The sequence below is a fragment of the Anastrepha obliqua genome, unplaced genomic scaffold, assembly GCF_027943255.1.
Source record: "Anastrepha obliqua isolate idAnaObli1 unplaced genomic scaffold, idAnaObli1_1.0 ptg000023l, whole genome shotgun sequence".
In the NCBI taxonomy this organism is placed as follows: domain Eukaryota; kingdom Metazoa; phylum Arthropoda; class Insecta; order Diptera; family Tephritidae; genus Anastrepha; species Anastrepha obliqua.
In genome coordinates this window covers 1306330-1334091 of record NW_026562184.1, presented here as the reverse complement: position 1 = coordinate 1334091, position 27762 = coordinate 1306330, and the positions used below count along the sequence as shown (strand labels likewise).

The window sequence follows — 27762 nt, the reverse complement described above, 5'->3', positions numbered from 1 at the left end:
ATTGGCAGCTCTTTTACAGCATCAGTTTAAAGACGACCGCTGACAAACTCATGCCCACGAATAGAAAACGTTGACGTTAGAGGTTTTCGGTTCTTTAGTTTAAGATTTCTTTTGTAAGATATTCTTGTATAAATAGCTTCCCATCGATATTGACGCCAACACCACTGTCGTTTCCACGACAGTCGGTTCTATGTTACCGAAACGACCCGGATTTATATCTGGCCATGGACTGTCACTCCAGCAGCATTCCCCGTATGTAAGTATGGGGAATGTTTATGCTGCTACAACAACAACATCCTGGACTAAACATGCTGATGTTGAAAAATCTGGGTCCATTAGGAGTAGAATATCTCACCAAGGTCTTCAACCTGTCTATCGCCACTCATTCCTGCTAAGTGGAAATTAGGGAGAGTGGTCCCACTACTGAAGCCTGGGAAACGCGCCAACCAAGGGAAGTCATATCGCCCGATAACTCTCCTTTGCCCAGTAGTGAAGACTCTTGAGGCCCTTCTACTTCCACTCTTTACGAAACACCTGACCCCATCGTCACACTAGCATGGTTGCCGAAAAGTGCATAGCACCACCACGGCACTCACCGTCATTAACACCCAGGTAAACCGCGGACTCAACCAAAACCGCTCCTGCGAGAGGACTGTCCTAGGTTAGGTTAGGTTAGTATGGTTGCCCAGGGAGTGAGCACACTTGGACCAAGAAGGATTCGTCCTTTGTGATACCATTGGGAAGGAAGTGAGGTGAAAGGGAAGGACCGATGGGATGCAGGGAGAGGGCAGGGAGAGGTGGTGATGGAATTGTTAGGAGCGTGCGGATTATGAACGATGACTATGTTTGCGTCAACCGCTTTGTGCTGCTAATGAAATTCATCAGATTTTTAATGTCAGCGCCAGCTATATCACCAGGCGTGGCAAAGAAGTAAGAGCCAAGATGCCTGGATCTTAGCCCCGCCAGAGCAGGGCAACTAAGGAGAAGGTGCTGAGATGATTCCACCTCATCCTCCATACATCCAGCGCAAAAAGGACTCGAGGTGATTCCAAGTCTCAGAGCATGCATTCCTCGCGCATTGTGTCCTGTGAGAGAACCCACTAGATTGGAGAGCTGATATTTTGTCAGCCTCAGAAGCTCGCCCGAGTGCCTTCGGTCCACACGTGGCCAGAAGGGTTTCGCGACTTTACACGTTTGTGTATTTGCCCAGCGCTCGCTGAGTTGGTGCGATGCCCATCTTTCCAGGAGCAGACCGCTGGTAGTCAGGTAGTCCCCTCACATGTCCCTTGTCTGGCCAGCTCATCCGCCTCACAGTTTCCCGCAATGTCGCTGTGACCGGGATCCCAAATGAGGCTGATGTCAAAGAATTCGGACGCAGTCGAAAGTGAGGTAAGCATTCCTTGACCAATTCCGAATGCACCGTCATAGACCCGAGGGCCCTTATTGCCACTTAGCTGTCGGAGTAAATATTTACTTTCTTGACTGTTAGTATGCATTTGAGCAGCCAATCAGCTGCCTCCTTGATTGCGGCTACATCTGCCTAGAACACACTGCAGTGGTCCGGTAATCTGAACTTTAGTCTGACGAGGAGCCCCTCGCTAAAGACTCCTCCGCCAACCTTTCCTTCCAACTTCGATCCATCCGTGAACAAGTTCACCAGGTCCTGCCCCTAAGTGTAGCCCTCCGTCCACTCTTCCCTTGACGGGATGTGAGTGGAGAATGTTCCGGTTGGACTAAACGAGGGTATACACTGGTCTGTTGACAGAGGGATGAACGCAAAGTTTCTAAGAATGCTTGAGTGCCCATAAGTGAGGTTGAGCTTATAGCTCCAGCCCCTCAGTCTGATTGCGGTACGTGTAGCGGCAATTCTGCCTGCGATATCTACGGGTACCACATTTAACATTGCGTTGAGCGCCAGAGTAGGAGTCGTTCGAAGCGCCCCACTGATTCCAATGAGTGCCGACCTTCTTCACGTCTTCTATAGTGAGTTTCACCAGACTATGACTCCATATAAAAAGGTAGGCATTTCAATAGTATTATATAGCCAGGAAACAACTCTAGGCGAGAGGCCCATCTTTTGCCAATTGCGCCCTTGCACCCATACAAGGCGATTGTTGCCTTCCTCACCCTTTCCTCAATATTGGGCTTCCATGTAAGATTGCTGTGAAGGATAATACCTAGGTACTTCACCTTATCAGAAAGCATCAGAGGAGCGCCCCCCAGTGAGGGAAGCTGAGCTCTGGGTATTTTATATTTCCTCGTAAATAGGATGAGCTCCGTCTTAAGAGGATTCACCGACAGGCCACAATCCGTTGCCCATCTAACAACTGCATTCAGATATCCCTGCATCAAGTTGTACAGAGTGTCCAAAAATTTTCCTCTAACAATTAGTCCCACGTCATCCGCGTAGGCAATTACCCTGCAGCCCCCCTTCACCAGCTCCTCCAACAGGTCATTTAAAACCACATCCCAGAAGAATGGTGAGAGAACCCCACCTTGCGGAGTGCCTCTACTCACCTGCCGGTGGATGGAGATACTGCCCCACTCTGCCGAGACAGTTCTGTCGCTAAGCATTTTGTGGATAAATATTATAAGGTCGGTTCCGACCCCTAGTTTACCTAGAGACCTGGTAATTGCCTCCGGGAGGACGTTGTTAAAAGCCCCCTTAATGTCGAGGAAGGCGCCTACTGCAAACTCCTTCTGAAGAAGAGACTCTTCGATTTCTTCCACGATTGTATGTATGGCAGATTCCACCGATCTACCCTTGCAATAAGCATGTTGAGTATGCGACAGCCGACCCCGAGGAATTTCGCTTCTTATGTGCAGGTCAATCAGTCTGTGAAGGGTTTACAGTAAGAAAGATGAGAGACTAATTGGCCAGAAATCCTTAGGGGAGACATGCGAGCTCTTGTCTGCCTTGGGTATAAAGACAACCTTCACGGCCCTCCATGATCTTGGTATATAGCCCCTGGCTACGCAGCTCGCATAGATGGGGCTCAACCAACGGCATGATACCTCCAGAGATTTCTGCAGTTGTGCAGGAATGATGCCGTCAGGACCAGGCGACTTGAAGGGCCTAAAGGAGTCAATGGCACAAGTCAGGCGACGCTTATTCAGTAACCAGCCCCGGTCCGGAATGCAAGTTGAAATGCTATTCAGGCCGGTGCTGCTTGGTGCTGGGCTCATCGGAAAATGGGCGTCGAGAAGTAACTTCAGTGACTCCTACTGTGCTAGTAGCGTTGGATCTAAAAACGGCTTTCAACACAGTCAACCACGCCACGCTACTAGATGAGATTTTACGAGGTGGATCGCGAACTACCTGAGTGGTCGTTATGCGTCGGAAATATTCCGAGACCAAACATCTAAACAGAGGAAAATGAAGCAAGGAGTACCGCAGGGTGGTGTCCTTTTACCCTTGCTTTTTAATTTCTATATCTCGAAACTCCCCCAGCCACCAGAGTGAGTCTCCCTCATCTCATACGCCGACCACTGCACGATAATGGTGTCGGGCAATGACATTGATGGCCTATGCTCCAAGGTAAACGACTACCTCGCAAGCCTTTCTCGCTTCTTCACTGCGAGGAATTTACAACTCTCCCCCACTAAATCGACGGCGACCCTCTTCACCACCTACAACAAAGTGGAAGTCGATGATACACCAATTAGGACGGTTAACAACCCCAAAATATTGGGAGTCACCTTTGACAGCTTGCTCTCCTTCTCAGCGCATAAAACCGATATTGCAACTAAAGTACAGAATCGCAACAAGGTTCTCAAGTCGCTCGTCGGCAGCACTTGGGGCAAAGACAAGGAAATGTTGCTGTCGACTTTTAAAGCAATAGGCCGACCGGTTCTAAACTATGCTGCCTGAACCAATGATTCGCAGTGGACGAAGCTTCAGACCTGCCAAAGCACTGCATTAAGGACCGCGACAGGATGCCTTCTGATGTCACCTATACAACATCTACATGATGAGGCCCTAATGCTGCCTAGTAAGGGGCATAACAATTTGCTCAGAAAGCAGTCTCTGCTAGGGTGATACCGCAGGCCCCACCCATGCAGACACCTGTTCGAGCCTGAGCCACCTCAAATGCACATCAGGAGGCATCTCCTCAACTACGTGGACGAGATCTCACACAAAACCAACAGAAAGCTACTGGATCGGACAGTGTACACACAGGCCATGAACGATATTCGTCGGGAGACTCTCACGACCTTCTTAACCTCCCGACCCCCGAGTATCGTTATCGGAGTCCAACCACTACCAATCGCAGACGAAGAGCTCCAACTTCCCCGCGAGTCCCGCGTAACCTTGGCACAATTACGTTCTGGATATTGTAGCAGGTTAAACTCCTACTTATCCAGAATCGACCCGACATACTAAACATATGTCCAGCATGTGAAGGCACCCCGCACGACACTAACCACCTTTTCACATGCCCCACTAAACCCACTCATCTACCACCCCTCTCCCTCTGGCCCCAACCCGTCGAAACAGCTAGTTTCCTGGGCCTACCGCTACACTGACAGGGCAACGTTACTGCTACAACAACAACATCATGTGTCACAAGTATTACTGCGTGTGTCCCACATCTGACTGTATATTGATTGCAACTCGTATTTATACTCCGGCAAATGTCGATATTCCTCCGCTAAAATGTAAAGTTAATAGTACCTGCTTTGGGTCGCTTTCCGCAAACGCACACTTATTCTGCGGCAAATGTGTATTCCTGAATGCTCTATCCATTAACCATTAAACTGTTTCTCTCTCGCCTTCTAATTGTTATTTGTTTTGGTATATGTGGTCGCCATCTAAAATGTTATCTGTTTTGCCACATTTACTCGCCATCTGGTGGCAAGACGCATTCATGTTCTCATAACATTACTGTAAGCTCGGTCTTATAACCTAGATTTCTGTAATACTGTTTTCAATCGTTTTTGGTTTCTGTTTCATTTTCATTTTCGATCAGCATAACTCCCTTTCTTCCGGATTCAATATTTGACATATTTAAATTCCATTGTGCAACTTTTGCATTTAAGTGAATTTTTTTTTTTAATTTATTGCTTTCATTTTGACTTAGCAAGCGGTGAATAAAAGCGGTGACAAAAAATACATTTGTTTAGAATGGATACCAGGAAGACTGTGATGCTTGTATTCTGTCAACACCCTTTGTGTTATCGTTCTTCTCAATTTTGTTGTTGACTGTAGACCAAAAACTAAACAATTGAAGGCAACGGAATTACCGGGCGAGCACGACGGGGAACACCGAAAGAGAATTCGCAAGTTAAGGCAACAAAATTTGATCTGTATGTGCCGATTTACACGCGGAGACATCTAGAACATCGCGGTCACACAGGAAAAATTGTTTTCGACAACATTTTCACATTTATTACGATAGCATCTTCTGGTTCGGATATATTCTACAACCGACTAACATGTAAAGCGGTGAACGTCCGCAACAGTATCTTAAATATTTCAATGAAGAATGCAGACTGGTTAAATAATAAATAATTTGTTGTGTTTTTTACATATACACATATATAAATATTTGCATATGTAAATAATTAATTTAAATTTAACATGAGTATATAGAAATGGGGGAAAAATTAGAATTCAGCATGAACATGTCCCACATGTTTTTTAAATTATACCAACTTTACTAACAAAAATAATCCTTCTTTTCTCAAGCAGCGTGCTGATGTTTGTCATTGTTGATTTTTTCCGTTTTATTAAAAACCAACACAGAACTCAGAACTTTCTCTCAGAAAAGAAGAAAACGAATGAAGCAACTAATGAATTTAAATTTAACATGAGTATATAGAAATGGGGGAAAAATTAGAATTCAGCATGAACATGTCCCACATGTTTTTTAAATTATACCAACTTTACTAACAAAAATAATCCTTCTTTTCTCAAGCAGCGTGCTGATGTTTGTCATTGTTGATTTTTTCTGTTTTCTTAAAAACCAACACAGAACTCAGAACTTTCTCTCAGAAAAGAAGAAAACGAATGAAGCAACTGCCAAAAATTGCTTTAAGATTGGAAATACGAATAAGAAGTGAAAAGCGTGGCGCCAGTACGAAAGACAAGTTCCCTTCTCTTTTCCGCGGCCGTCCTCCCGGGAACAAAATGTTTCCCTGTGTAAATGGGCACTATGAAAGCGATCTAATATAGCTAATGGCGCCTGCTTTTGAACGTACGCCGGGGCTTGCTAGGGTTTAGCGGGACGGGGGCAGTCACGGCGTTAGCCCACCAGCGACATCAGCTGAGTATCATCCGAGAGTTCTCAGGTGGTAGAATATCGTAACGTCCAGCTGAGGGATTCAAGATCAAATAGTCAGGTAAAGAAAGTAGATAGTTCATAAGAAAGCAGGAGTCGTCAACATTCAGGTTTAGAGAGAACCTGTTAAGGCCTCAGATCTCTTGATGTTATCCAACGTAGATACACCGCGTGGAGGCGATCTGCCCTACGCCTTGCGGCTCATGATTATCACAGTAGGAAAAGTTTAGGTTGAAAACAGACTTCACTGGCAGATGGTCATTAATTTAAAACTATTGTTTGAGTTAAATGCATGAGCATATTTAGGATTACTAAATCTTTATTTGAAGATGCAAACCTGCGAAAAGATGGCATGCATGTGGATTGAATATGAAACTGCTATTGGAAAAGGTAAATTTATTGATCCAATACGTATGACTACTACTAAAATTTCCACACAAAAAAAAGTGCGTGTAGCGAAGTACACAACAGAAGTGAAACTTTCAAGTCAGACAAAGAAATAGGGAGAGATCCGAGAGAGAATGAGAGAGAGAGAGAGAGAATATATATCTAAATAAATTCACAACATTTACAGAGAATACAAATAGACAAAATTTACAAAAAACGGGGAAGGGTCGACAGGTGTAGGTAAACGCCGGACACAAACCGTGCAACAACGCACACTACTCCAAGCGTTTATCACCCGCTCAAATGTAGCAATACCAGGACCGCAGCAACGGCACAAATTACCTCAAGACAATACCAATAAATCCGGAATGGATAGCACTTTATAGTACGCACAAGCACCAGCCAGGCACCAAGAAAGTATAACGCCAAAAAGTAGGCACCAAAAATATATTTCCTACACGTTTGCACCAACAATAAAGCGCCAAAAAGTAGACAGTGTTATTTCTCACTAAAAATTAGCCACCACAAGGAAAAACTCAGGAAAAATAGCATAAAGTGTATCTAAGATATATATAACGTATAGCTCTCTCTCTCTCCTTTTCCTCTACGTTATATCGTTTTTTTTTCGCGGAACGAAAATGCCCAAAACGTTGCATGGCCTTGAAATATTACTCCCCATTCTCGGTCGTCCATCGAAAAAGTTTCACTTCGAAAAAAAAAATAAATAAAAGATACCCATTGGCATTGATAATTTTTCCAAAATATGTTTTATAGCTATTTGTAACTTTAAAGGTATGAGGGCCTCCCGGAAAGTAGGTATCGATCAGTTTTATTATTTTGTTGCATGCAGAAGTAATTTCAATTCCAATACTTTCGATCACTTCGGTATCTGTATTAGGTATTACAGAACAACTAATCCATTAACTAATATGGCAACTTCACCATCCGTACTGACTTCTCCGTCTTCACGTATGCACAAGTAATTTGGTTGGTAAAGCTTGTCTGAGTGTTTCGGCGAAGTCTCTACAAGCATGCATGGTTATCTCGCCAGATAATCAAAAACTTCCATAAATTTAGTTCCAATGCTACAACAATTTCAGAAAATTACTTTTATTTTAGATTTGATCGTTATTTTGTCGTAGAGTATTGAAAAGTAAGGACTAATTGACTACAATTTGCTAGTAACCAAATGATGAAAAACGTTTTTTCTAACAGCGGCCGCCTTTGACAGGTAAACCGTCGAGTGTATTTCTGCCATGAAAAACCTTTTCATAAAAAATCATCTGCCGTTCGAAGGTGGCATAAAGCTGTAGACCAATTATTACTATTATTCTTTTAATTTCAGTACAAGCTTAAGAGTTCGGTCTATAATCTCTTTGTAAAAATACTGGCGGTTCATTCAGGTTCTGCTGATAAACCATTCAGTGAGTAGAAAGCCTTTGTTGTGGTTGTTGTACCCATTACACTCATCATACGCTCTGGCGAGAGAGGTGGGAATTGTGAGTGAGGAAATGCTAATTTTGCCGAAAATGCGGTGTATGGGAGCGAGTATATTCACCTTTAATTTGTAAGTACATGGCAACGATGTATAAAATACTTATGTAAGTGATGTACATCGTACTGCTATTTCGCTCTTAGTGAATTTGACAGAATCTCTGTGTGTATGAAGTCACACTTGAGCAGTTTATTCCTGTATTGTTTGTGAAATTTAATCTTCTTTAAATCTTGTTCTCAATTTCATACTTCCCTCACGCAATTGCACTAGTATGACGTTACGCCGCTGTGATGGGTGCAATCTTGTATTCTACCGTTCTTGGTAAAAGGGTCGATTTTAACACTTGGAGTAATTTTATTTAGAAATGATATTGTAGTTTGCGCATCCATGTACGGGAAATACTGCTGGAGTGACAGTTCTTGGACGGATATAAATCCAGGAAGTTCCTTTAACGAAGAACCGACTGTCGTGGGAACGCTGGCACAATTTGGATTCACAAAACTTCCACGGTCGCCTTGTCCATATATTTGGCAGTTGCGACACTAGTATTTTCTTTCTTATTTTTCGAAAGAGTAATTTTACTTCATGTTTGATATCATGATTTTTAACTGAACCACTTCCATAACGTACAATATAAAGAGTTCTTTATAAAGTCCAAGATTTTTACCTCTTTGCAACATATGTAAGCTTGTTTGTTTTTCTTTGTCTGCAATTTTATTTTCAAAACCAAGAATGACGTCACTAAATGAGGTCATGCGTACATAACTGAGATAACTTCTCTTGTAAAACTAAATTGATTTTATTAAATGATGCATTCGATTTACGGAGAATTTTGATGCTAATTGAAATTTGTTGAAGGAAAAATCGGATATGCCTATCTCTATTAAACTTTCTTGCTTTAGAAACTTGATAACTTGACATTTTGGAACTTTCAAAACGCTCTTTATCAATATTTTCATCTTTCAAAGCTTTTAAAGGCGTGCAGTCGTTTCGTCTTCTACACTTCATACTTTTAGTATTAGTGTCCATAAGATTGTTTAATGTTACATCATCGACCTTAACAATCGCACTGTTAGTTCTGCCTTTTCCAAACTGGATAAAGAGGCAAAGCAAGTGGGTCTGGTGGTAAACGGGGACAAAACGAACATCATCATTGTCATCAAACAAACAGTCGGCGCACTCTCGTATCGGTACCTATGTCACTGTTGACGTTATGATTTCGAGATTGTAAAAAACTTTGTTTATCTAGGAACTAACATTAACACTGGTAACAATGTCAGCCTGAAATCCAACGAAGAATCTCTCTTTCCAACAAGTGCTACTATCTCGACGCACAAAACTAACACTCTACAAGGCTTCAAGCCCGTCCTATCGTATGGCGCAGATGAAGCGTCAGATCAGGAGTCCCCTGGAGTGTTTGAGGGAAAGATTTTGTAGACGATTTTTGGATCTTTGCACGTTGGTGACGGCGAGTATCGTACACGATGAAACGATGAGCTGTACGAGCTTCATGACGAAATAGACTTAGCACAGCGAATGAAGATCCTGCGGCTTCGTTGGTGGGGTCATGTCGTCCGATTGGATACAAAAACTGCGGCTCTGAAAGTATTCTATGCGGTACCAACTGGTGGTAGCAGAGGAAAGAGAAGACCTAGTCTGCATTGAAATGATCAGGTGGAAAAGGACTTAACATGACGAACTTGATGTCCGGTGTTTTTTTACGTGAGTACCTCCCGGCGTTTATAGAAACGAATTCTAACTGGGCAAACGAGAAGCGCAAATTGGGGTGACACCTCCATTAAAAAATGTCCGATCAGGGGTACATCCCAAGGTGGGGTAATATCTCCACTTCTGTGGAACCTAACTGTCAATAATCTTCTACAAGAAAATAATATCATATGCCGATGATATTGTAAAGCAATCTCGGGGAAACATCTTCCAACATTATGTGATCTCCAACAAAGATCTCTCAACAGATTATCACTTTGGTGCAAAAGTCGAGGACTAGAAGTAAATCCCGAAAAAACGGTTCTGATACTTTTTAGTAGGAAACACAAAACACCTCCTCTTCAACAAATATTCCTAGGAGGGAAACCACTTAGAGTAACAGAAAGGACAAAATATCTAGGACTTGTACTAGATAGGAAGCTAAATTGGGGGCTCACAGTCGCAGACAGAACACGCTAAGCTATGACCGCAATGTACTCCTGCGGAAGGCTTATTGGGAAGAAATGGGGATTGGACCCCAGAGTGATACATTGGCTCTACACAGCAGTGGTCAGGCCAATTCTCTACTTTGGTATTGAAATATGGTGGGATGCCGTTCAGAAGGGTGTGAATATCATGAAACTTGACAAGGTTCAAAGACTAGTATCTGTTCTGATAACCGGCGCTATGTCAACCACACAATCGAAAGCATTATATGCGGCATTAAACTTCCTTCTGGTAGATCTGCAGGCAATATATAATGCACGCAGTGCGGCAATAAGTCTGAACACTCTAAATAAGTGGTCAAACACGGATTATGGTCACGGTAAAATCCTGGCACTTTGGGGCTTCCCGGACTGGTGGACTATGCACTCCCGCCTATACTTGCCATTACATCGTTAACGACCCCCCTACCCTCAAGGGAAGAGTGGGAACGGGACGATGTGAGACAGGGCGAGTCCATCCATGTATACACAGATGGCTCAAAGCTCGAGGGCAGGGTGGACGGAGGTGTATATTCCGAACATCTGAGGATCTCCTTCAGTTTACGGCTCCCCGACTACTGTAGTGTCTTTCAGGCTGAACTGATGGCAATAATAAAAGCCGCAACACGGTTACAGTGTGATGCGATATCCGGAAATGATATCTACATTTTCACTGATAGCCAAGCGGCGATAAAATCCCTCACAAAACAGTCGATAACCTCCACGGTAGCCATGGAATTCCGTACATTTCTTAACGAGATGGCTGAGTCATTTCACCTAAAGGTAACATGGGTTCCTGGCCATCGCGACATTGAGGGTAACTGTAGAGCCGATGAACTAGCGAGACTCGGAACTAAATTGACTGATGAGTACATAGATAATGACATAGTGTCAAGAGGGATGGCCGGGCAATATATCAAGATGTCCGGTCACTACGTTTTGTCCACAAAAACACATAAATTCATATGAACATTTTTTATTAAATTCCATGTATCATTTTACAAAAACGTTAAACTTGGCTATAAGTTAGCCTTTTTAAAAGATAATGAATATTTTTGCGGCACTCACTACTGCTACCTTGCACTCGAACTCCTTCGTTGCTCGTCGGCGTCGGTCTTTCTTGCCGTTTTTGACAGCAACACAAAAGCAAGAAAATTTAGAAAGCACCCCATTGACAGCGTATATGGTGAATAAGAAATGCAATTAAAAGGTGGTGACTTCGAAATTAACTCTGTGGTAAGAATGATCTAATCTCGGCATTTTTTTTAAGTGTTGGCTTAAAGGATACGTGACAATAGGGATACTCTTACAAACATGTAAGATTCTCATCTTTGAAGCAATTGTAAAGAAAGCAAACGAAAGATGGCGTAATGAAGCCACCTGCAAAATCGCCCGATAACTGTGGCCGGCTCTAAATCTAAACGCACAGAATCTCTGCTAAGCCAAAATAAACACATTCTTACATTAGGCACTGCCTAATAGGTAGGCACGCCCAAAGGATGGGTGTGCAAACACATGACTTCTGTAGAAGTTGTCTAGATGAGGACGAGGAAGAGACAATCTCCACCTACTGTGCCACTGTCCTGCTCTATCCAGACGCAAGTTTACTATTCTGGGTTGAGAATTTTTTAATGAGTTGGAAGATCTCAGTTCTACAGAAACCAGAGATATTTTAAAAATTTTGAAAATCACACACTGGTTTTAGGAGTGTTAGGGACAAGTTCCCCACCTGGCATCATAATGGGCTATGAGCCTGAGTGTGTCCCACAGGACAACTGCTGCAACCTAACCTAACCTCCCGGCGACGGTACGACACCATGGTGCTCAAAAGCAGAACGGATCAAATCATACATTGATCAGCACCCTAAAAACGCAAAAGCATTTAGGTACGAATTGGCAGTGTAGAATGGACACACTAACCAGCTTGGTGGGGTTCGAGGCTTATTTAAACCTCTGGCGTACTATGGGTTCGGCACCCGGTTGCAATGCAACTCTACATCGAGCCAAAAAGGCTCTACCCGCATTTGGATGTTAAACCACTACCGCCACGATGCTCTCCGAGGGGCCTACCTCAAGTACAGGTCGAAGCAAGCTTCGAAGGCTCCTGTTCCCCGTGTTACCAGATTTACGTCTCCAGTCAGACTTCGTAGGCAAGACTAATCCCAGTTGAGCTTCCATACAGCTCCGGACTGGTGGTCTAACTAATCGCAACACCCGCCAGATTCCTAATTTTTGAATACATCGGATTTTCGCAGAGGACATGCACGCAGTCTTCTCTTGGTGACCCACTAACACATTTCTCACTTACAGACATCCGCCTGTCATGCAAAAAGAGGCCCATGTCCTGTGAGGAGAAAGCCCCGGCTAAAGGCAAAATCCGGATTTCCCCTGAAAAATGAAACATCCCGAATGTATGATACTCATATGTCCCACAGCCATTGAGACTTGCCACTTACTCAACACACACAAATGCCTAAGGCTCATGCACTCCAAATACCCAGGTCAAGAGGAGGCGCACCCATACCTGGTGATAACCCCATTCAAACGGACAATCGGTGGACATTTCAATGACAATCAGCCCTTAAGCAGCATTGCCACCGTTTTTTCCATCGACATGTAAACCCTCACATCTAACCCCCAATTGTGACAACTGTAATATGTCCCCCCTCCACTCTTTTCAGTTCCACACATGACCCGTCTTCCACCACCTATAAATCATGTAAAAGAAAATTTCAATACCAAATATCTACGAAGGGTTTAGGGACCATAGATGTATAGAGTTAGCCTGATTAAATCTAAAAACTACGTGAATAACGGTTCTTTATTAGTGTCGCTACGTGTAGCATTGAAATAGCAATGCCTTCAGTTTTTTAAGGTTATACAAGAATATCAATAAAAATTATGAGTAACTGCTGGACTTAATGTCTTTAAATCTTAGACTTAAAAAATTTGGGAAATTTAATATAACTAAATATTATTTTCAACTTTGTATCTGCAAACTTTGTCAATACAATTTTCCTTTGTTCTTTTCAATAAACTTGGTAAGAATGTGCTATTTTAATGTTAATCCTGAATTTCTATTTTTTGTTATAAAATTCCTTCTATTTTTTGTTATAATTAAAATATTTGTTTTTCGTTATAGAATTTATTTAAATATGCGTTCAGTTAAAGATTAGAATAATATTTCAAAATAATAAATAATAAAAACTTTCTAATCACATCACAGATTAAAATTTTTGGAATAATCTAATATATTTTTGGTACTGCTATTTTCGTGTCCGTTTTCATTTATATCCTAATATTTTTAAGATAATTATGTTAGTTTACGAAATGGCTAAACATTTTTCTTTTGCGAATTGTGTTCTTATTGTTGTTTGTTGATTGTTGATAAGCTGGGGCGTCCAGACCGAGCGTTGTCATTCACATCTTCTTGACCTTCTGTGAAAATCTTGTACCACTTGTAAACATTTTTTGACTCAGAGTACTCTTACCGTATACCACTGTCAACATTTCTAGTGTTTTTGAGCACTTAATTCCATTTTTTACACAAAATTTGATGCAACTTTTTTGATCAATTTTTTTTTCGATAGCAGAAAATCGCCGAACACGCAAAACACTTGTCTTATTGCCTCTCACAAACAAATTAAATATGCTAACGGGTGGGCAATATAGCGTTTGCTTTTTGAACCACCTATTTTTTTGAGAATGGTAACACAAATGACATATCAAATGTGTTCATAATTTACGAAATGGGACGCTATACGCTTGAACAAAATTGGGAAATATTGAAAACCTATTTCCAAAGAGGTGAGTATTCTTCTTCTTCCGCAGTCACAGTAAATGGCGAGCGTTACCGTGACATGTTCAACGAGTTTTTGTTTCCAAAAATTGAAGAGGATGACATGGACGACATTTGGTTTCAACAGGACGGTGCAACTTGTCACACTGCCAAAGTTACACCGAACTTTTGGCTACCGTTTTTGAATTCCGATATCAATTGGCCGCCTCGGAGCTATCATTTCAGCCCGTTGGACTATTTTTTGTAGGGAGCCGTTAAGGACAAATGCTATACGAACCATCCAGAGACGATTGATGTTTTAAAACACGAAATCGAAGTTGCCATTCATGAAATTGGAGCCCAAACAATCGTAAATGTGCTTAAAGATTGGGTTGATCGAATGGCCTACTGTAAAGCCAGTCGTGGCAGTCATTTGAACGATATTATTTTTCATTCATAAATGACAATGTTCAAATTCCAAAATAAAAGAAAAAAGTTTGAAAAAATATCGATTAGTTTTTTATATAGCCGATTCAAAAAGCAAATTTTACATGGCCCACCCTATATATTCCTACACTGTGAACATATTTGCGAGACGAGTGTACCAGCATAAAAAAAATAACAATCGAAAGTCGAATGTACGTACCCCGCGAAACTTGAAACTTTCACCTTATTTTTTGAACACACCTCGTATATCCGATTTACCATAAGAAAGGGTGAACACTTTGAGAAAAAAACTTAGAAAAAATTCGATTTTTCGTATAGCGTTATTAATTGCCTCGAACATATTTGTATTGGGCACTTTGGAATTAAATTATCTCTAATATTTACAATGTAGAATTTGGGTATGTGTAAAAAGTGATTTGTTAACCAGTAAGAGCATTCAAATTAACCAATTTTCCTATATTAATTACTTCTTTTTAGATCTTATGTTATGAAACATGCGGTTTATAATTTGGTTTCTTCTGGCATTTACGCTAAATTACGTGACGTCCATAGGAAGCGTTAATACTCAGACTAGACAAATTAGGACTATCAGTACAACAAGTGATACTAGTCACAGCAGTACAGAAATATTGTTTGCTCGTTCATCGCTTAATACTGCACTCGTTAACTCATCGCCAGTTCTATTGAATAATCAAGAGGATATTTTGGAACGCAGTGACGGTGTAATTGACGGATTTACATCGGCGAGTTTAAAATCAGCAATTTCTGGTAGCAGCGGAGGAAATTCTCCATCATTGCTTGCTTCACCGCAGTCAACACAGTTCGATGGTGAAGAAGTTGGGGATTTTAATGAGAGGAGTCCTGTCGATGCCAAAAACTATAGCAACATCATAACGAGTGTTATTCACTTCGATACACCTTTAAATCATTTGGTTGTTGATACATTCACTGGGCGAGTGTTTGTGGGTGGCGTTAATTATTTATATCAACTTTCACCCGAGTTAGAATTGCACGAAACGGTAAAAACAGGTCCCAAAAATGACTCGGTTGAATGTACAGTCCTAGACTGCCCAGCTCATGCAATACGAAAGCCTGCAGATAACTACAACAAAGTGCTGCTAATTGATCGTGCAACCTCGCGGCTGATAGCGTGTGGATCCTTATTTCAAGGAACATGTACCGTACGTAATTTACAAAACGTTAGTATTGTGGAACAAGATGTACCAGATGCTGTTGTTGCGAATGATGCAAACTCTTCCACTGTGGCATTCATAGCTCCGGGGCCACCACAACCTCCCATCACTAATGTCATGTATGTCGGTGTCACTTACACTAATAATTCACCATATCGAAGCGAAATTCCAGCTGTTGCATCACGTTCTCTAGAAAAACCCAAAATTTTCCAAATCGCGTCATCAGCAGTGACAACAGGAACCCGCACCTTCATAAATTCGTATGCTCGGGAGGGCTATTTAATCAATTACGTTTATGGGTTCAGCTCAGAGCGATTTTCATATTTTTTAACTACTCAATTGAAACATAATTATCATTCCTCTCCTAAGGAATATATAACGAAACTTGTACGCATCTGCCAGGAGGATTCGAATTATTATTCATACACAGAAATCCCAATTGACTGTATAACTGGCGGAACTAAATATAATCTGGTTCAAGCTGGATATTTAGGTAAACCAAGTGCGGATCTAGCCGGAAGTCTGGGTATAACAGTCCAAGATGACGTTTTGTACGGAGCATTCAGTGTTGGAAATGGAAATTTGTCTACTGACAATTCAGCCCTGTGCATTTATTCCTTGAAATCCATACGTCGAAAATTTATGCAGAATATCAAGTCTTGTTTTAACGGTGTGGGATCTCGAGGCTTGGGATTTATATCGCCAAACATGCCATGTGTACCGACGGTAAGTTTGTTTCTATGCTTCGTAATATAAAACTTTTCAATATGCAATATATCCAAAACACATATGGATAAAACCTTTGCGAAATATGTAAGTTTATTTGTAAAAAAATCTAAATACATTGATTTAACTTCGTATGGAATATTCCACAAATTAAAAAAAATATTAGCTCAAGTAAAAAGTTCTGACGATTCCTTCGCTTTATTACGATGAAATTAACATAGGATTATCCGATTGACAAGGCGCAAGAAACATGCTGTGTCGACGGGGTCTTCGGGTCTTTCCCAAAACGTAAAAACGACTCATAGGAACGTTTACTTTATAAATTTGTCTATTATAAAGTACATTTTTGCAATAAATGATGATTTAGGGATTAACAAAATATTAAGAACATTTAAGCAATACGAGTGAGCAGTTCCCATGGCAGCCGGTTCTTGGTTATCGGAATGACTCGGGTTTTCCCCGACCCAGTGGGACCGCCCCAGTAAACTAGTCCTGTCTAGTGAACAGTATATCACCCCACCCCTTACGTCACAGGAGCAACTTCTCGCAGCAACCTTGCTCCAAATACTTCTCCTCAGGGCTGGAATTGAATCCAACCCTGGGCCAGAAGTATTCTTTTGCTGCGTCTGCCATAAACGGCTCCACCCGAACTTCACCTCGGTTAGGTGCAACAAGTGCAGCGGGCGGAGCCATCTTAAGACCTGCTCAGGCTTTAAGACTCATAGGGAGTGGTCCACACGGTATGTGGCCTCGTGTTGCTCCCGCCAGTCCGTCAAATGCCTCCACGGCTACTACCCCCCCTGATAGGCCGGCACTACCGACCGCCACCACAACCAATACCTCTACGGTGAGGAGCCTATCGGAGCAACACAACTCCCCCGACTTAACCCATCCCCTTCCCTCCTGCTTCAACCCCAGTGCGGGGACAAACCAGCAGCTCTTGATCCCCTGCACAGTCTGTTCCGTGTGTCAGGGCGTAATACCTCGGAATCTGGTATCAGTCAAGTGCAATTCTTGCAATGGCTGGTGCCATTTTCGGAGGCGTTCCGGCCTGCGCACCACCCGTGAGTGGACAACTGACTACGTTGCCCCCTGCTGTAGTGCTCTGTACCCGCAAATGCCCCCCGTGGCGCGGTCGCCCACCATCATCAGGCCGCAACAACAACATCGGATTGCACAGCAGGCAAAACGTAGACAACCCCACGCGTCTCTCGCCCCCCGAGTTACAACCACCTCACCCAGAAGCTTTAAGCTTCTGCAATTCAACTGTAACGGACCCACGAGCAAGGTCGGCGAGATAGTTGACTTCATGAGCCGGCACAGTATCAAAATAGCTACGGTCCAGGAAACCAAGCTGTACGCTAGGTCCTCTCTGATCACCAGGGATGGCTATAACGTGCTCAGACATGAACGCGAGCGAGATAATGGTGGTGGCCTAGCGTTTATAGTCCACCACACAGTGCAGTATCGTCTCATTGATGAAGATACAGCACCTTAGAATGGCAAGGCATAGCTGTCCGGTTAGGCGATTCCGAGCTCGAAATATTTAACATATATATACCCCCTGTCACCTCCTGCCCGGCAGGATATCACCCTGATATAGGTGCGGTTATCAGAGGTGAAAACCGATTGGTTGTAGGTGACATCAATGCGCATCACGATCTTTGGCATTCAAACCTGCCAAACGATCGTAGGGGACAGCAATTAGCAGAGCAGATAGACGATTCGATATTCAGCACTGTGAACGACGAAGTCCCCACCAAGGTAGTGGGCAATTGCAACAGGTCGCCTGACATAACAATTGCTAGGGAAGGTCTGATAAATAGCATAACCTGGCGGCCTGTGCCATCGCTTGCATCAGACCACTTGCCCATTATCATCTCGATCGAGAAACCTGCCGACTTTGTTTCCGCGGATCAACGGTCCTATTTTCACTTTAAAAAAGCTAATTGGGCCGGCTTCACGGAATTCACCGAGAACACCTTCGCCGCTCTTCCCATTCCCACCGATGTGCGCGCAGGCAAACGCGCTTTCCGCAAGGTGCTAACAGCTGCTGCGGCTCTCTTCATCCCACCTGGAAGTTTTAAGGACGTCCGTTCCCATTTCCCAGCCGAAGCAGCCAGTTTAGCAAACGAGCGTGATCCCCTACGCCAGGCCGATCCGGGGGATCCCCGCATAAGGGATCTCAATTTGGAGATCCTGCAACTGGTAGGCCAACACAATCGGACTAAATGGGTTGAGCACTTGAAGACCTGTAACCTCACCTCTGGGGTGAGTAAGCTCTGGTCCACCGTTAGGGCCCTATCGAACCCGACGAAGCACAACGACAAGGTGGCTATCACCTTCAACGGTCGTACTTCGTCGGACCCGAAGAGATGCGCGAGCTATTTTAGCCGGCAATTTATATTGCATCCTCCGGTCGACAGATCTAAACGTTGTGCCACCAGACGGCTGCACAAACTGCCCTACAACACTGCACCGCTTGCTTTCACCAGCGACGAGGTTCAGGGGGCCCTGAAACACAGGAAACCATCAAAAGCCATTGGCCCCGACGGACTAAACATGCTGATGTTGAAAAAGCTGGGTCCATTTGGAGTAGATTACCTCGCAAAGGTCTTCAACCTGTCCATGGCCACTCTCATCATCCCTGAAAAGTGGAAAGCAGGGAGAGTGGTCCCACTACTGAAACCTGGGAAACCCGCCAACCAAGGGGAGTCTTATCGTCCGATAACTCTCCTTTCCCCAGTAGTGAAGACACTTGAAGCCCTCCTACTTCCCCTCTACACGAAACACCTGGCCCCAGCCCCACATCTTTACGGTTTCCGACGAGTGCACAGCACCACCACTGCACTCACCGCCATAAACGCCCAAAAAAATCGCGGGCTTAATCAAAACCGCCCGTGCGAGAGGACTGTCCTAGTAGCGTTGGACTTGAAGAAGGCTTTCGATACAGAGGCCCCTCCACGCTACTAGATGACATATATCAGTCGACACTCCCGCCAGGGCTGAAGAGGTGGACCGCGAACTATCTAAGCGGTCGGCACTCGTCAGTGATATTTCGAGATCAAATGTCAAAGCAGAGAAAGATTAAGCAAGGTGTACGGCAGGGTGGTGTCCTTTCTCCCTTGCTGTTCAATTTCTACATCTCGAAGCTCCCCCAACCACCAGCGGGAGTTTCCCTGATCTCATACGCTGACGACTGCACGATAATGGCGTCAGGCAATGACATCGATTCCCTGTGTTCCAAAGTGAACAACTACCTCACCGACCTTTCTCGCTTTTTCACTGTGAGGAATCTCCAACTCTCCCCCACCAACTCCACGGCGACCCTCTTTACCACCTGGACAAAGGAGGTCAAGCTGTCCCTTAAGGTTAAAGTCGATGACACACCAATTCCGACGGTAAATAACCCCAAAATTTTGGGTGTAACCTTCGACAGCTTGCTCTCCTTCTCTGCGCACACAACCGCAATTGCCACTAAAGTCCAAAACCGCAACAAGGTCCTCAAATCGCTGGGCGGCAGCACTTGGGGCAAAGACAAAGAACTGTTGTTATCGACATTTAAGGCAATTGGTCGGCCGGTTCTAAACTATGCAGTGACATGCAGTGGACAAAGCTACAGACATGCCAAAATACTGCCATTCGTACAGCGACCGGTTGCCTCCTGATGTCCCCGGTTCAACACCTACACAACAAGGCACAAATGCTTCCAGTAATGGAGCATAACAAACTGCTCAGCAAGCAGATTCTACTAGGATGTTACCGCAGGTTTCACTTCTGCAGACACCTGCTTGAGCCTGAGCCGCCTTCCAGGCACGTCAGGAGACATCTCTTCGACTACGCTGACGAAATCCAGGACAAAACTGACCGCAATCTACTGGACCTGACAGTGTTTAGACAGTCAATAAACGACATTCACCGGGAGACCGTCACCACCTTCTTAAGCTCCCGCCCTGTGAATACCGTAATCGGAGTCCAACCACCACCTACAGCAGATTACGTTCTGGATATTGTAGCAGGTTAAACTCCTGCCTATCCAGAATCGACCCCGACATACCAAACATATATCCGTAAAGGCACCCCGCACGACACTTACCACCTTTTCACGTGTCTCTTAAAACCGACTCTTCTAACAACCCTCTCCCTCTGGCCCATCCCGTCGAAACACCATATTTCCTGGGCCTACCCTAGATGAGCTAGACGAAGACGACCGGTGATATGCCCGACACTGGCGGGGCTACTATAGTTAACAAACAATCAGTTCGAGCGTTTGGTGCACTTAATGGAATCCAACCCATCAATTGAAAGGGGGACTAGGATATTTTTTTATTTTATTTTTTATTATGTTATTTATTTATTATTGAAACACACAACCACAAGTTATTTTACAGTGTTTGAGCTTTATTCTAAAATATTAAACATAACATTAAAAATACATGCGTTTTAGTGAAAACGATTGGAGAAGAGGAAGAAGGCTTTAAAAGTTGATGTAGGTGGAGAAAAATAAGGAAACATTAGAGGAATCTCTGTATGTACGTGTATATATATTAGCAATTTAGTGTGCAAAATAGTGTGTGAGTTCATTTTTAAAGCGCAAGGTACTTCGAATGGTTTTGATCTTTTATGGTAGAGCGTTCCAAAACCGAACAGCAAAAACGAAGAACTGACGCTCAGATACAAGAAAAGTTTATCTCTTACTAAATAGGTTAAGTGATCGGGACGATTTAGGGGATTGAATTCGTTCAGCAAGGTATTTGGGCTAACTAGAGCTAATGACATTAACCTTGGTGTTGCCACCGAAAAAAATCGACATACTCTGCCACCCGGATACCCCGGTATAATTTTTTGGGTATAAGTGCTCTATATCCCGAAATAGTTGTATACATTCGATAAATCCGATGTTAACAATTGCTGATAAATTAAAAAAAAAAATATGTCAATTGAAATCGTTGATATTGTAATGCGTTGCACGAATAAAAAAGCAGAAGCTGTATATGAAGCTTATAATAACAAAATCCTCAAAAGGAGGCGCGTATATGGAAGAAAGTTGCGGTGACAGAAATGTATTCTTTTTTTTTGAATTTTGTTATGTGCGGATGCAAATAACTCGAACACAGACCACGTAGATGAAATACGTTTTGATGATCATATAACACGCCGTATACCAGCAGCCACAGACAAAGCTGCACCAATCACTGATGTATGAAACATGCTGAATGCAAACCTATCAACAATGTATAAACCAAGAGAACACTTGACTATTCATGAACAGCTTTTTCCTTATCGAGGAAGAACGAAGTTTACCCAATACATGCCATCAAACCCTGCTAAGTACAGTCTCAAACTGTTATGGATGTGCGATGCAAGTAATGTTTATCCGCTGAAAGGGATTCTCTATACAGGCAATCACGATAATACTCGAGAGGTGAATTTAAGCAGAGTGAGTTGGGAAAGAACTTGTCGTCACTTCCAAAGTATCTGGTCGAAACATTAGCATGGACAGATTCACAACGTTACCTCTGGATAAAAGTGTTTTTTCTTGGAACCTTGCAAAAAAAAAAAAAAAAACGTACATTCCTGGAACCTTTGGAAAAAAAACACACAACGTACATTCCCCCAGAAATGAATTCTAGAGAATTTTTATCAACTCTTTTTGGTTTTCATGAAGAAGTTACCAAGCACTCAGTAAAGATCAATAACTGCGACGTGGAGCATGCCACGCGCGCAGGTCGTCCTGAAGTCTTTAACTTCGACACCTTGCTCGAACTAGTGGAAGCTGAGCCAAATTTGACAGTCGACATGATAGCTCAGAGGTTAAATTCATCGCATGGAACAGTTAACAGGCACCTGGTTCACTTGGGAAAGGTTTCAAAGCTGGGAAAATGGGTTCCGCATAGACTTTCCGTCGCCAACCTTCAGCAGAGAGAGAATGTGTGTTCTCAGCTGCTGCAACGGCTTGAAAATGAAAGTTTTTTTAACCGTATCGTTACTGGTGATGAAAAATGGGTCGTTTACAATAATCCTGTTCGCAAACGCCTAGTGATAGATAAATATATTATGAAACACCAGAACCGACCCCTAGAGATGGTCTTCACCCCTCCTGTCTATTTTATGGGATATGACCGGTATTATTTATTATGAACTTCTGGAACCAAACCAGACGATAACTGCTGATTATTACTCCCATCAGCTATCAAAGCTGAATTATGCATTTTAAAAAAAGTCGACCGTCTCTAGTGAGTAGACGCAAAGTTTTGTTTCAAGGACTGCCGACCCAGTAAACTAGCCCTGTCTAGTGTACCGTATCCCACCCCCAATCTTTAGTCACAGTAGCAATCTCTGGCAGCACGTTTGCTCCGAATACTTCTCTTCAGGGCTGGCGTTTGTTTGTCAACAGTAATAGTAGCCCCGCCAGTGTCGGGCATATCACCGGTCGTCTTCGTCTAGCTCATCTAGGGGTAGGCCCAGGAAACATGCTGTTTCGACGGATTCGGTTAAGAGGGAGAGGGTTGTTAGAAGAGCCGGTTTTAAGGGGCACGTGAAAAGGTGGTTAGTGTCGTGCGGGGTGCCTTTACGTGACGGACATATGTTTGGTATGTCTGGGTCGATTCTGGATAGGTAGGAGTTTAACCTGCTGCAATATTCAGAACGTAATTGTGCCAGTGTTACACGTGTCTCACGAGGAAGCTGGAGCTCTTCATCTGCTGCAAGTGGTGGTTGGACTCCGATTGCGGTATTCACAGGACGGGAGCTTAAGAAGGTGGTGACGGTCTCCCGGTGAATGTCGTTTATTGACTGTCTAAACACGGTCAGGTCCAGTAGATAGCGGTCAGTTTTGTCCTGGACTTCGTCAGCGTAGTCTAAGAGATGGCTCCTGACGTGCCTGGGAGGCAGCTCAGGCTCAAGCAGGTGTCTGCAGACGTGAAACCTGCGGTAACATCCCAGTAGGAATTGCTTGCAGAGCAGTTTGTTATGCTCCATTACTGGAAGCATTTTTGCCCCGTTGTGTAGGTTTTGAACCGGGGACATCAGGAGGCAACCGGTCGCTGTTCGAATGGCAGTATTTTGGCATGTCTGTAGCTTTGTTCACTGCGTATCACTAGTTCCAGGCGACTAGACAAGCGCTGCGTAGTATAGAACCGGCCGACCAATTGCCTTAAATGTCGATAGCAACAGTCTTTGTCCTGTTCAGGCCTTAAGAATCATAGGGAGGGGACAAGGTGTGTGGCCACGTGTTGCTCCCGGCATTAGGCGGCGCCTGTCTCAACGGCGCTACTACCCTCAATGTCGGCACTTCAAACTGCAGTCACCAACAAGACCTCAAGGTTAAGTAGCCCCCATGAGCAACACAACTCCCCCAACGACCCACAACCCTCCTGGTCCTACCCCAGTGCGGGGACAAACCAGCAGCTCTTGGTCTCCCGCACAGTCTGCTCCGTGTGTCAGACCAGAGTTCCTCGGAACCTGACAATAGTCCAATACAATTCTTGCAATGGCTTGTGCCACTTTCGGAGGGGCTCTTACCTGCGCAGCACCAGGGACGGCTACAATGTACTCAGAAAGGATCGCGAGCGAGACCACGGTGAAGACTTAGCGTTCATAGTCCACCAGCAATTGCTGCAGCTCGCCTGATACCCCAATTGCTAGCGAAGGTTTGATAAATACCATAACCTTGTGACCTATGCTATCGCTTGCATCAGACCACTTGCCCATTATCGTCTCGATCGAGAGAGCTGCCGACTTTGTTTCCGCGAATCACCGGTCATGTGTCAACTTTAACAAAGCTGATTGGACCAGATTCGCGAAATTTGCTGAAGACATCTTCGCCGCTCTCCCCATTCGCACCGATGTGCGCGTAGGCGAACGTGCATTCCGCATGGCGATCACAGCTGCCGCTGCTCTCTTCATACCTGCTGGAAGGATCAGGGACATACGTCCCAATTTCCCAGCTGAAGCAGCTATTCTGGCAAACGAGCGTGATCGTCTACTCCAGGCCGATCCAGGGGATCCTCGGATAAAGGATCTCAATTCCGAGATACGGCAACTGGTAACCCGATATAAGCGGAACAAATGGGTAGAGCATCTGAAGTCCTGCAACTTCACCTCTAGTGTGAGCAAGCTCTGGTCCACCGTAGGGTCCCTGTCGAACCCGACGAAGCACAATGACAAGGTTGATATGCCCTTCAACGGTCGTGCTTCGTCGGATGCGAAGAGAAGCACGTGCTACTTTAGCCGGCAATTTATTCTGCATCCTCCGTTCGACAAATCCAAACGTAGAGCCACCAGACGGCTGCACAAACTGACATACAACAGTGCGCCACTTGCTTTCTCCAGCGACGAGGTTCAGGAGGCCATCAAACACAAGAAACCATCAAAAGCCATTGGCCCTGACGGACTTAACATGCTGATGTTGAAAAAGCTGGGTCCTTTGGGAGTAGAATCTCTCACCAAGGTCTTCAACCTGTCTATGACCACTCTCATCATTCCTGATGAGTGGAAATTAGGGAGAGTGGTCCCACTACTGAAGCCAGGGAAACCCGCCAACCAAGGGGAGTCCTATCGTCCGATAACACTCCTTTCCCCATTAGTGAAGACTCTTGAAGCCCTTCTACTCCCACTTCTTATGAAACACATGACCCCAGCCTCGCACCAGCATGGTTTCCGTAGAATGCACAGCACCACCACGGCACTCACCGTCATTAACACTCAGGTAAACCGCGGCCTCAACCAAAACCGCTCCTGCGAGAGGACTGTGCTAGTACCGTTGGATCTAAAAAAGGCTTTCAACACAGTCAGCCCCGCCACGCTACTAGATGACATTTTACAGTCGACACTCCCGGCAGGGCTGATGAAGAGGTGAACCGCGAACTACCTGAGTGGTCGTTATGCGTCGGAGATATTCCGAGACCAAACATCTAAACAGAGGAAAATGAAGCAAGGAGTACCGCAGGGTGGTGTCCTTTCACCCTTGCTTTTTAATTTCTATATCTCGAAACTCCCCCAGCCACCAGAGTGAGTCTCCCTCATCTCATACGCCGACCACTGCACGATAATGGTGTCGGGCAATGACATTGATGGCCTATGCTCCAAGGTAAACGACTACCTCGCAAGCCTTTCTCGCTTCTTCACTGCGAGGAATTTACAACTCTCCCCCACTAAATCGACGGCGACCCTCTTCACCACCTACAACAAAGTGGAAGTCGATGAAATTTCGAAATTTATGATTTTATTGACAAATGAGACCGTAGATCTCCGTTGATGGTGAGTTACCATGTCTAGACTATTGTCGATTGATGGGTCATGACTTTTACAATCTGGGAAGTGAGTCTTTAGAAGAAGCTCTAGTGTTTCTACGAATGTGTTGGTAATAGTTCCGTTTGGACCTTTTAGTGTGCCTACGGGTCTTGAGTCACCTTTGGAAAGTGATTTTTGGATTCTAACTGTTGCTGGAGTATCTTTTAGATCCTCGCAGAAGTTTTTCCAAGAGTTTCGTTTGGATTTCCTTAGTTCTTTGTTATAGTTAGTTAGGGATTTCCTATATTCGTCCCATTTGTTTGTTCTCTTTGCAGTGTTGAATAGTTTTCTCGTTGCTTTCCGAAGTTTGTCAAGTTCGTTGTTCCACCAGGGAACCCTCTTCGTGGAGGATTTCATTTTTAGTGGACAACAGTCTTGATATGAGGCCATGATTGAGTCAGTCATTTCTGTTACTGCCTCTTCTAGTTCCTCTGTTGATGTTAATTTGCTTACGCTGTTATTAAGCGTAGCTGAGAGACATTCATTGTATAATTAACAACGATACCAACGTTAATAACATTTGTCAAATGGGAATATTACCTTCATCGTATACAGGCAATCCAAGGCATATGCATGATGCGCCCAAGATGCAATGTGTTATGTCAGAAATTATGGTCGACCCGACTTATTCATAACTTTCACATGCAATCCGAAATGAGATGATATTAAAAATCATTTATATACTGGGCAAACAGCTACTGATAGGCATGACATTACTGCAAGAGTGTTTAGACGAAAGCTACAGTCTCTAATGGATTTCATTGTAAAACATAAAGTTTACGGAGATGTACAATGTTTCATGTATTCTGTGGAATGGCAACAAAGAGGCTTGCCTCATGCGCATATTTTGATTTGGTTAAAACAAAAACTAACCACAGATAAAATTGATCATATTATATATGCTGAAATTCCAGATATAAATGAAGATCCAGAATTACATACTACTGTAACCAAAAACATGATTCAGGGACCGTGTGGTACGTTAACTCAAAATTCTCCATGTATGGTTGATGGTAAATGTTCAAAAAACTACCCAAGACAATTAATTGCTGAAACAATGACTGGAAATGATGGATATCCATTGTACCGTAGAAGATCACCAGAAGATAATGGAAAAACAGTCACTGTGAAAATAAATAATCAAAATGTGGAGATCGATAACCGTTGGATAGTTCCGTATTCCAAATTATTATCGAAAACATTTAACACACATATAAATGTTGAATATTGTAACTCTGTAAAATCTATCAAATACATATGCAAATATATCAATAAGGTCGAAGGAAGTGACATGGCAGTATTTGGAGTTGTAAATCGAAATGATGAAATTACTAATTACCAAATGGGAAGAGATAAGGTTGTCAAAAAAGTCTTGCGGTATTTCCGCAAGCTTGTCTTTGCAAGCGCGTAGTTCTAGTTGTATTCTTCGCATCGGTTCACGCTAGAGCTTTTTGGAAAGCTCTTTTCACGTGCTAACACGTGTTTGATTAATTGTTGTTTGCTTTTAGTCGTTCGTGAGTTATAGCGTCGCAAACATGGAGCAAAACGAAGAGAAAATACGGCATATTTTACAGTACTACTACGATAAAGGCAAAAATGCATCTCATGCTGCCAATAAAATTTGTGCAGTTTATGTACCCAATACAGTTTCCATTTCCACCGCACAACGATGGTTTCAACGTTTTCGTTCTGGTGCAGAGATGATCGAAGATGCGCCACGGTCCGGAAGGCCTGTCGTCAAAAATTGCGATAAAATCGCTGAATTGATCGAAAGAGACCGGCATAGTAGCAGCCGTAGCATCGGCCAAGAGCTGGGTATGAGTCATCAAACCGTTATAAACCATTTGAAGAAGCTTGGATTCAAAAAGAAGCTCTGTGTATGGGTGCCACACGACTTGACGCAAAAAAACATTTTTGCCCGTATGGATGCATGCGAATCGCTTCTGAATCGCAACAAAATCGACTCGTT

At 43.6% G+C, this 27762-nt stretch overlaps 1 protein-coding gene across 6 annotated transcripts in view; it reads left to right on the top strand.

Annotated features, from left to right (window-relative positions):
- The window catches only part of LOC129251498 (plexin-A2), a 119548-nt gene that overhangs the window by 18984 nt on the left and 72802 nt on the right, over positions 1 to 27762 (top strand). For 5 of the 6 annotated variants that reach the window (XM_054890830.1, XM_054890828.1, XM_054890833.1 and 2 more), the window contains exon 2: positions 15058 to 16499. In XM_054890830.1, the coding sequence (XP_054746805.1) occupies positions 15075 to 16499 (1425 nt within the window). In that variant the 5' untranslated portion in view covers positions 15058 to 15074. Of the gene's footprint in view, positions 1 to 6006; positions 6343 to 15057; positions 16500 to 27762 lie in introns of those variants that run through there. The other variant, XM_054890831.1, reaches the window with a different exon arrangement.